The 11,567-nt window shown below is 41.9% G+C and overlaps 1 protein-coding gene across 4 annotated transcripts in view; it reads left to right on the top strand.

Moving 5' to 3' along the window:
- Positions 1-2,703: 2,703 nt before the first annotated feature.
- INTU (inturned planar cell polarity protein) overlaps positions 2,704-11,567 on the top strand; it is an 83,487-nt gene continuing 74,623 nt past the window's right edge. For 3 of the 4 annotated variants that reach the window (XR_012000929.1, XM_072755289.1, XM_026014283.2), the window contains exon 1: positions 2,704-2,963. Coding sequence is in view for 3 of the 4 variants with exons in the window: in XM_072755289.1 (XP_072611390.1) it covers positions 2,821-2,963 (143 nt within the window). In the remaining variant the exon portion in view is untranslated. The remainder of the gene's footprint in view (positions 2,964-11,567) is intronic. The other variant, XM_026014284.2, reaches the window with a different exon arrangement.

The raw sequence follows: 11,567 nt of genomic DNA, 5'->3' as shown, positions 1-11,567 counted from the left end.
TCAGCTGGCAAGGTTGACTTCTATTTACCTGAGAAAATAAACACCATTACATAGAGAGTGTCTCAGCTTCCTGTCTAAAACTGGCAAATCAGCATCATCCACACTTGTGCACTCCTTTAGGAACCAGTTTTAAGGAAGTCACATCAGCAAGGTCGTATCCCTCCATCTGTGCCTTAGATGCCATCTTCTTGCCCCCAAGAACCTCCTTTGCCACTGCAAGAACCTCCTTTGCCCCCATTATCCCTTTATGAACTAGTTCTCCAATCTGAGTGATATATAGACCTTTTTTAAGGGGGGAAAAAAACCCTGTTATGAATTTCCAGGGATGACTTAAACTTTTTTAAATTATAATTTTACATAAACAGGTATAAGCTCTGTGCTCTATACCTCTTATATAAGATAAAAACCACTTTGTAGGGCAGCCCGGGTGGCTCAGCGGTTTAGTGCCTTCAGCCCAGGGCCTGCTCCTGGAGACCTGGGATGGACACCCACGGGCTCCCTACAGGGAGCCTGTGTCTCTGTCTCTCTCTGTCTCTCTCTGCGTGTCTCTCATGAATAAATAAATAAAACTTTTTTTTTTAATTTTTATTTATTTATGATAGTCACAGAGAGAGAGAGAGAGAGAGAGAGGCAGAGACATAGGCAGAGGGAGAAGCAGGCTCCATGCACCGGGAGCCCGATGTGGGATTCGATCCCCCGTCTCCAGGATCGCGCCCTGGGCCAAAGGCAAGCGCCAAACCACTGCGCCACCCAGGGATCCCTAAATAAAACTTTTAAAAAAAAAATTATAAATTTGAGAGGATCCCTGGGTGGCTCAGCAGTTTAGCACCGCCTTCAGCCCAGATCATGATCCTAGAGTCCTGGGATGGAGTCCCACATTGGGCTCCCTGAATGGAGCCTGCTTCTCCCTCTGGCTGTGTCTCCGCCTCTCCCTCTGTGTGTCTTTCATGGATAAATAAAAATCTTTTTAAAAAATTAATTTGAATTAAAGTGCAAAAGAATATTCAATAGCTGGTATATTTAGAAAAGCACATTTAGAAATTATACAACAAAAAAACTTAGGATATTCAAATGTACATGGTTTAATGAGACAAATGGAACTAAATTGCATCTTGAAAGTTTAAATACTATTAGCCTGCTACTGCTCAGGTTCTTTAGAATTCTCCATGTATATGACCACTTTGGGCCATGGCAGGACTCATTTCCCACTACCCTTTTTGAAATGCGGTACTCCATAATAACAAGAGAAGTTTAGACTTCCTCTAAGAAATTTGCTGTGGCCCTCTACACCCCAGTCTGTTTTCCCTTGGGTATTCCTTAGAACTCTGCATGTTTCATGATACTTACCACTATATGTCATAAAATACCCATGTAGTTTAAGTTGAATCTCCAGCACCTATTCATTGAGATCATAATTATATCATTTTTTTACTTGCTATACCATGAGTATATCCCCCCTGCGTAACTCTTTGAAAACATGTGTATTAGCATAATATTCATATTTCATGTCATTATTTAACTTTTCCCTGTTGAACATTTAGATTGTTTCCTCCTTCCACTTTCACAAATTTCAGAATTTTTTTGCGTCCTTTATTTTCTTAGAATAGACCTATAATAGTTGAATTCCTGAATCCCGAGGAGGAAACATAATCTAGCAGTTAATGACTTAGGTTCAATTTTTCTTTGTTGCCTTGTCGTCGATTGACCATGAAGATGACTAATGCTTCAGTTTCTTTTAGGATAAGGATATTTGTTTCACAGTATGTGAATACTGAGCATAGTGTATGGATAGAACAAGTACTTTGAGAAATGGCCGACTCTCAAATCATTTTGTACTTAGGGAAAAAAATACTTGATGTAGGTATTCGTAAATCACCGATAAAATCGATCAGTGTACATTTCCAGCTCGGGGATGAGGACACTTCGTCAAATCATAAGTTTGCGCTGCAAAACGAACCTGCAGGTGATTTCACAACTGCCACCCATTTGAAGCACTCTAGAATGTCTGCTTGGGAAAACTATAAAAAATGTTTGCAGTTGCCAAAACAGTATGAAAAGCAAAGAAACAATGGAGCGCGTTTACGTTAACATCTAGAGGGCGTTGCTCAAAAGCATCCCTTTCCCAGCACAAGAGGCCGAGGCCCAGAGGAAAGGGAGAGAGGAGTTAACCTTTTTTTTTTTTTTTTTTTTTAATTTCTTATTTATTTATTGGAGACGCGGAGAGAAACAGAGCGAGAAGCAGGCCCCATGCAGGGAGCCCGACGCGGGACTCGAACCAGGGTCTCCAGGGTCACATCCTGGGCTGAAGGCGGCGCTAAGCCGCTGAGCCATCGGGGCTGCCTCAGTCCTGTAGATTTTACCTTTACCTCAAGAAAACCCCAGGCTGAGTGCCTCTAAGGCTTTGGGCACCTGTTGCGCATAGAAACACAGGGTAAGGTGCAAACTGTAAGAAAAAAGGGGGAAACCACCACCACCACCACCCCAGTGGGTCTCCGCTGTTACTACATTATGCAGCTCCAAGAGTGCCTTAGGAGACCCTTCGCGGTGAAGCTTCAACCCCTTAAATTCTTCCGACTGAGACGCCCCCCTGGAAATTTCACCTCGCTGGCCTCTTTCGGTAGTTCTCGCGCGCTCCAGGAAAGCTTCCTCGTCGCCCTGGCAACCCGAGCGGCCACCAATTGCAGCCGAGGGTGGGCGGTCACGTGGCCCCTCCCCGCCCGCCCCGCCGCCCGCCCGCCTCGCGGAGACAACATGTCGGGCGCGGCGAGCCGCCCCTGCGAGGTTTGAAGCACGCTTCTTGCAGCTCTTGCACGCCTGAGGATGGCGTCTCCGGCTTCGTGTGGCTCGCGTCGCAGCCCGGATGAGTTCCCTGAAGACCCGTCTTCCCAAGAAGATGAGGATTGCGATCGTGAAGACCGGGTCAGCTCCTCGGGTTCCTACTCCTCAGCGAGTAGCGATTACGTGTAAGGGGCTCGAAGAGGGACAGTCCGGTGCATCCTGTGGGGCCGCGGAGCGTTCGCGGGGGGCGGGGGGGGGGGTGCAACCGCGGGAGGCTTAGCGCGGTTGGGATTGTTGGAGGTTCTGTCAAGGGGGATTCTGGGGCGGTATGGTGAGGCGCGGTGACCCGCCGGCCTTTGGATCGTCCGCCGAGGAGGCTCCCCGCGTGAGGGTTCCGAGGTTCACAAAACGGTGCTTATCGTCGTGTCTTCCCTGGCGTTAGGGTCTTTTTTTTTTTTTTTAATTTTTATTTATTTATGATAGTCACAGAGAGAGAGAGAGAGGCAGAGACACAGGGAGAGGGAGAAGCAGGCTCCATGCTCCGGGAGCCCGACGTGGGATTCGATCCCGGGTCCCCAGGATCAGGCCCTGGGCCAAAGGCAGGCGCCAAACCGCTGCGCCACCCAGGGATCCCCAGGATCTTTGTGATTTTTAGTGCAGGGATACCCTACAGGTTTTACTAATCAACTATTTAAGTCCTATAGATTTTTTTTCCCCTCTGTTATAAAAATGGATAGATTATTGTAAAAGAAAAAAAAAAGAAAAGAAAGAAAAGAAAAAGAAAATACCCCCCCCCCCCCCACCTCCCTTAGTCTTCACATCAAGGACAACTTCTCAAAATCTTGGGGGTATTTCTGCTGTATTATTTTCCCATACGTTCTCATGGTTTTCTTGTTTTCTGCTGCGTGTCATAATGTGTTTTTTTTATTTAATACAAAAAGGAGTGTTCTTTTCCACTTTTTAAATCCTTAATAATAATGCAGAGGTTCCTCTGATTGGTAGGACCCAGTGCTGCTTCACTTTTGAGGGAATCTATTCCTTACTGCTATGGATTAAGACTTTTTTTTTTTTCTTTTCTTTCTTTCTTTCTTTCTTTCTTTCTTTCTTTCTTTCTTTCTCTTTCTTTCTTTCTTTCTTTCTTTCTTCTTTCCTTTCTTTCCTTCCTTCCTTCCTTCCTTCCTTCCTTCCTTCCTTCCTTCCTTCCTTCCTTCTTTTTGAAAAGTAAATTAGTGGTGGTTTGAAATGAATGAGTAACGGTGAAAAGGTGTAGGTGCCAAAACGTCAACCAATCCCATAATGGACTGCCCACACGAGTCAGTTTTAGGATGACACTTTAAGTGCGTTATTTAGGAGCAATGATTACAAGTATCTAATATGTTTTCAGGAGTAAAAGTCACTTGGTAATTACTTTCCCGTAGGAATATGTAAAAAAAAAAATTACCATTATCTTTAGCAGGGTAAGGGAGAAGCAGTCACCAATGACTGCTTAGTGTGCTCTAGCTGTTCAGGAAGGACCAATTATATATATTTATTTATTTATTTTTAATTTTTAAATTTTATTGGAATTCAATTTGCCAACATATAGCATAACACCCAGTGCTCATCCCATCAAGTGCCCCTCTCAGTGCCTGTCACCCAGTCACCCTCACCGCCCGGCCTCCTCCCCTTCCACCACTCCTCCTAGTTCATTTCCCAGAGTTAGGAGTCTCTCATGTTCTGTCTCCCTTTCTGGTATTTCCTACTCACTTTCTCTCCTTTCCCCTTTATTCCCTTTCACTATTTTTTATATTCCCCGAATGAATGAGACCATATGTTTGTCCTTCTCCAATTGACTTATTTCACTCAGCATAATACCCTCCAGGCCCCTCCACATCGAAGCAAATGGTGGGTATTTGTCGTTTCTAACGGCTGAGTAATATTCCATTGTATACATAGACCACAGCTTCTCTATCCATTCATCTTTCGATGGACACCAAGGCTCCTTCCACAGTTTGGCTATTGTGGCCATTGCTGATAGAAACATCGGGGTGCAGGTGTCCCGACGTTTCATTGCATCTGTATCTTTGGGGTAAATCCCCAGCAGTGCAATTGCTGGGTCGTAGGGCAGGTCTATTTTTAACTCTTTGAGGAACCTCCACACAGTTTTCCAGAGTGGCTGCACCAGTTCACATTCCCACCAACAGTGCAGGAGGGTTCCCCTTTCTCCGCATCCTCTCCAACATTTGTGGTTTCCTGCCTTGTTACTTGTCCCCATTCTCACTGGTGTGAGGTGGGATCTCATTGTGGTTTTGATTTGTATTTCCCTGATGGCAAGTGATGCAGAGCATTTTCTCATGTGTGTGTTGGCCATGTCTATGTCTTCCTCTGTGAGATTTCTCTTCATGTCTTTTGCCCATTTCATGATTGGATTGTTTGTTTCTTTGGTGTTGAGTTTAATAAGTTCTTTATAGATCTTGGATACTAGCCCTTTATCTGATACGTCATTTGCAAATATCTTCTCCCATTCTGTAGGTTGTCTTTGAGTTTTGTTGCCTGTTTCTTTTGCCGTGCAAAAGCTTCTTATCTTGATGAAGTCCCAATAGTTCATTTTTGCTTTTGTTTTTCTTGCCTTCGTGAATGTATCTTGCAAGAAGTTACTATGGCCAAGTTCAAAAAGTGTGTTGCCTGTGTTCTCCTCTCGGATTTTGATGGAATCTTGTCTCACATTTAGATTTTTCATCCATTTTCAGTTCATCCATTTTGAGTTTATCTTTGTGTATGGTGTAAGAGAATGGTCCAGCTTCATTCTTCTGCATGTGGATGCCCAATTTTCCCAGCACCATTTATTGAAGAGACTGTCTTTCTTCCAATGGATAGTCTTTCCTCCTTTGTCGAATATTAGTTGACCATAAAGTTCAGGGTCCACTTCTGGGTTCTCTATTCTGTTCCATTGATCTATGTGTCTGTTTTTGTGCCAGTACCACACTGTCTTGATGACCACAGCTTTGTAGTACGCCTGAAATCTGGCATTCTGATGCCCCCAGCTCTGGTTTTCTTTATTTATTTATTCATGAGAGACACACAGAGAGAGAGGCAGAAACACAGGCAGAGGGAGAAGCAGGCTCCATTCAGGAAGCCCGACGTGGGACTCGATCTGGGGTCTCCAGGGTCATGCCCTGGGCTGAAGGCAGGCACTAAAACGCTGAGCCACCCGGGCTGCCCCCAGGACCGATTATATTCTTGAGGAGGATATCAAGTATTTTGTGTAATTTGTGGTCATTTAAAAAATAATTACAACGTTATGATGGTTGAGGCACTGGATGGAAAGAATGGGTTACAGGAAGCCTTACTTGGTCTTGCTGTGGGAATTCTAGACCTTGTGAGAGTCATCAAGCTCTTGGTTTCTTTCTACATCTTAGAGTCACACACTTTGAGCTGGAAGGGAATCGGAATCTGTAATTTTCCCGCGGCCACACAGCTCAGTGTTTCAGTGTAGGAATTTAGGAGGCCGGATTGCCAGTGGCGTGTCCTGATTTTAATGGGATGAAGGTAAATGAGCTAGCCCTGTTTCCTAGGAAGTGAGCAATCTGAGGACCTTGTTTTAGGAAAACTTGTTATCTCAAAACATTTTAAGATTAAAAGTACATGTAAATATGTATTTTATGTACATGTATAAATATTTATATATGTTATATACATGTATATATATATATTTTTTTACATGTATATATTTTTGAAGGGCATTAAGCTTTCCACATGAGTCATTCGCTCATTACTTGGGATGTTCCAGTGTCTTTATTCTTCTAATAGTAAAAGTACAGTGAATCTCTGTTGCAAAATGTTTTGCTGGTCTATGTTTCAATTCCTGTCAAGAATTCAGGTTTTGTGTTTGGCCCTTCTTGATGTGTAGGACATGAGAATTGATATGCTTATTTCACCACATTCTATTCTGTTCCTATTTACCTCTCTAACCTGCAGAGTCACAACTGCAGAAGTGGTCTTCCCAGTTTGGACAAGATTACTTTTTTAAAAGAAAATAAAAAAGATTTTATTTATTTAGAGAGGGTATGCACTTGAGCAGGGGGACAGGCAGAGGGAAAATCTCAAACAGGTTCCTCGCTGAGTGTGGAACCTGACTCGGAGCTTGATCTCAGGACCCTGATATCATGACCTGAGGCAAAACCAAGTGTTGACTCTTAATTGACTGAGCCACCCAGGAGCCCCTGGATAAGATCACTTCTTAATCAAAGGCACACGAATGTAAACTTGATCTTTCTCATCAAAGCTAAGAGATAGGAATTGCCCATTGGTTTTCATTGCTTACACAGAGGTTATTAAGGAAGTAATACTACTCATTGATTCATATAAAATACTCTGAACTTTCCATGTTTTAGTTAATTATCTGCATAATTTTTTATTTCATACATGCTTTGTAACTAAAAATCAGCTTCTGCATGTAATTGTCATTAAGGTGACCATTTTTGAGGTAAAATTAGAGTACATTCTAGTGAAATACTAGGTTTAATAAGTTTGATTAAGAATATGAGAGGAGGGACACCTGGGTTTTTCAGCGGTTGAGCGTCTGCCTTTGGCTCCGGCCGTGATCCCAGGGTCCTGGGATTGAGTCCCACATTGGGCTCCTTGCAGGGAACCTGCTTCTCCCTCTGCCTATGTGTCTGCCTCTCTCTCTGTGTCTCTCATAAATAAATAAATAAAACTTTTTAAAAACAATTTCATTGTATGAATGTACCAAAATTTATCCTTCTCTTGGGTTTTAACATGGGAATGATATACTTGAAGAATCAAAATGTTTTGAAGTCCATGATGCCATATACTGTATTAACATCCAATTTAGGATAATTCCTTTTTTCTTCTCCTGTGCTGAACCCTGACTTTTTTCTTTGAATTTCTCTTTTATCAAATTAAATAGATTAAAAATTCAAACAGTATATAAAACTAAGTTTATGATGAAAAATGGCAATTCTTTGCTACTCTTTCTTTCTGCTCCCAAGTCAGCATGTTTGAAGATAATTCATTATCTTCCCTGTTTCTCCTCTAGCATTGCCTGCCTTACTGACATCACTCTCTCCTTGCTCATGTCTTTAGATCTAGTTAAGTCTCCAGTCTTGTTGACTTCCTTTTCTGATATCCACCCCTCCTTTGTTTTTTCAGAGGCACTGCCTGACTTAAAGCACTTGCCTCTCCCAAATAAGAGAGGGGTAGCCTTCTGACTGATCTAGATGCCACATCTTTTAATTCCAGTCTTTTTTCATACAGTTTGCTTTCTAGGACACAGTTCTAAATCATTTTTCTCTTAGAGAACCTACTACAGAAAGATATATAGTGGCAGTTTGGATCAAAAATAGAGTTAAAGGGCAGCTCCGGTGGCTCAGCGGTTTAGCGCTGCCTTCAGCTCAGGGTGTGATCCTGGAGTCCTGGGATCAAGTCCCACATTGGGCTCCCTGCAAGGAGCCTGCTTCTCCCTCTGCCTGTGTGTCTCTGCCTCCCCCCTCTCTCTGTATCTCTCATTAATAAATAAGTTAAAAAAACAGAGTTAAACACATACATAAATAATACCAGTGAAACTAAATAAAATGAAGCAAATATCCATGTCCTTAACCGGGTCATCCCTATGATCAGGAAGAGAAGGCTAAGTTATAAAATATATCTAATCATATGTCAGGCTTGATCACTGATGATTGTATTGTGCAAATAATTCAACCACTTCAATTATAATGAAATTTCTTTAAAATGTTGCCTCAAGGGCAGCCCGGGTGGCTCAACGGTTTAGCGCCGCCTTCAGCCCAGGGTGTGATCCTGCAGACCCGGGATCGAGTCCCGCGTCGGGCTCCCTTCAGGGAGCCTGCTTCTCCCTCTGCCTGTGTCTCTGCCTCTCAAGAATAAATAAATAAAATCTTTAAAAAAAAAAAAGTTGCCTCAAATAATCATCCTGGTTCAGTGTAATGAGTATTGATTGAGAGTAGGGGTCAGCCAACCTGTGACCCTACTCTTAATCCCCACCACTAGTCATATGACCTTAATGTGTCACATGAATTCTAAAAGCATCAGGTTTCACATGTTAAAATGGGAATGAGAGTGTTTACTTAACTCTGACTTTCATTAACTGAGAGAAGGTTTGCTTAAATCCTAGGAACAGGAAAATTGTGAACAGTTGATGATGAGGAATTGACAGGGCAAAGAGGAGATTGATGGTAGAGGTGACATATATTTGATTTGGAAGAGGGTTAATCCAACCTGATTTTCATTTTCTCCCCAGCTTTATGGAAGTATAACTGACAACAATTGTGTATATTGTATTGTATATATTAAGGTATACAATGTGGTGATTTGATATATACAAACAGTAGTAGATTCTCTCAGAGGAAGGCAAATATCCTTTTACAGGTTTATTTTGCTTGCCCTGAGGGGTTCAGAATTAGAAGAGTTTTTGGTTATAAATTATCATTTTATGAGATGTCTCTTATAACAAGTTTTCTCATCTTTGTTAGAGGTTTCATAACTTCCTCTATATCTTCAGGATGAGAATACTACATATTTTAAGGGGCAGTGTAGTTAAAGAGAAAACTAAAGGCTGAATGTGCAAGCATTTCTATGAAATCTTTGTGTAGATGACCTAGTAAAGACATGCTTTTCTTTTTTTCTTAATTCAAAATTATATTTTCTGAACAATTTGAAATATATGGGAAAGAAGGAAGAAGGCTCCTATATATTTCTCATCAAATACATGGCTTTTTTTAAAAGATTTATTTATTTATTTATTCATGATAGACATAGAGAGAGACAGAGAGAGACAGAGAGGCAGAGACACAGGCAGAGGGAGAAGCAGGCTCCATGCCAGGAGCCTGATGTGGGACTCGATTCCAGGACCCCAGGATCGTGCCCTGGGCCAAAGGCAGGCACTAAACTGCTGAGCCACCCAGGGATCCCCTACATGGCTTTTCCTTAAGATTTTATTTATTTATTCATGAGACACAGAGAGAGAGGCAGAGACATAGGCAGAGGGAGAAGCAGGCTCCATGCAGGGAACCTGACATGGGACTCGATCCCGGGTCTCCAGGATCATGCCCTGGGCCAAAGGCAGGTGCTAACCCACTGAGCCACCCAGGGATCCTATGGCTTTTCTTTAACATGAAAACTATCTTCCTGGTATTGATTGAGAAGTTTTATGGGTCTTCATTAATTCTTTTATTTTAAAGTTTAAGTAATAAGATAACTCTGTTAGGGAGTGAAACTACTCTATGTGAAAATATAATGGTGGATGATACATGTCATTATGCATTTACCTAAACTCATACTTAAACCTATACCACCAAGAGTTAACTATAATTTAAACTATAGATTTGGGTTAATTATAATATATGACTATAGGTTTATCCAGCATAACAAATGAATCACTCTGGTGGGGGATGTTGATAATGGAGGAAGCTATGTATGTGGGAAAAAGGGAGTATATTGGAAATCTCTACCATCAGCTCAATTTTACTGTGAAAGTAAAACTGTTCTAAATACGCGCGCGCGCGCACACACCCACACACACATACACGCACACACTAAATCATTTTTCTATAGTACTCAAAAGCTCAGTGGCCTCCCAAATAAATTCCAAATTCCTTAGGATGATTTTCAAGCTGTTTTAGATCTGCCCCTAGTCTTTCTGATCTCATCTTTGATAATCTTACTTCTTTAAAATCTTCTTTATTCCTACTTGTCTTACCTCAGGCTGCTATTTTAAAAATAGCATAGGACATCTAGGTGGGTCAGTCAATTAAGTGTCTGACTCTTGATTTTGGCTCAGGTCATGATCTCAGGGTTGTGAGATCAAGCCCCACATTGGGCTCTGGACTGGGTGTAGAGTCTGCTTAAGATTCTCTCCCCCCCCCGCCCACACTATCTTTCTCAAAATAAATATATACATAAAAAAATTTAAAAATTGCATAGACTGAGTAACTTATAAACAACAGAAATTTATTTCTGAAGGCTGGTAGTCCAAGATCACTGTACTAGCATGGTCAGGTTCTTGTGAAAACCCTCCTCCAGGTTACAGTTTGCTGGTTTCTCTTTGTATCTTCACATGGCAGAGAGCAGGACGAACAAGCAAACTTTCTCGTGACCCTTATGAGGGCACTAATTCCATTCATGAGGGCTCCATCCTCGTGGCCTCATCTAATCCTAATTACTTCCCAAAGGTCCCATCTCCTAATACCATCACACTGAGCAGTAGGGTTTCAACATTCATATTTTAGGGGGACACAAACATTCAGTGCATAACATTACTACACTGAAATACACACCCATTCTCATACCTCTTGTGCACTTTCACACCTATATTTGTACGTACTTTTTTCTCTCTGAAATGCCCCTTCTTTCTGTCTTGTGAAAATCATTCAACGTCCCACTTAAGTGCTACCTTCTCCTGCAACCTTTTTTGATCCTTCTTAGACTTAATTTCTTCAAATTCAACTCTCCTATAGCAGTTTTTGTACTTCTTCTTGAGCACTTGCATTTTAGCTAGGTGATGAGCCCTGTGTCCATCTGACACCTTTAAAAGTACAAAAATGCCCTATCACACAATGTTTTTCTGGCCTATGATTTCAGTTCTGCCAGGGTCAAATCTTATCCCTAACCTAGTGATATGTAAACATGCTCCATTTAGCTGAAGGGGTTGGAGGTAAGGAATGTGGTCCTGGCAGTGGGGTCATTATTAACATAATTCCAATGGAGATGTGTTCCAGATGTAAATATTTATTTCCTGCAATGAGTACCCAGTAGTTTACTGATTGATCCCTTCC

The sequence above is a fragment of the Vulpes vulpes genome, chromosome 4 (assembly GCF_048418805.1).
Source record: "Vulpes vulpes isolate BD-2025 chromosome 4, VulVul3, whole genome shotgun sequence".
In the NCBI taxonomy this organism is placed as follows: Eukaryota; Metazoa; Chordata; class Mammalia; order Carnivora; family Canidae; genus Vulpes; species Vulpes vulpes.
Note: the sequence above shows the minus strand (reverse complement) of the source record. Positions and strands in the feature narration are given on the sequence as shown.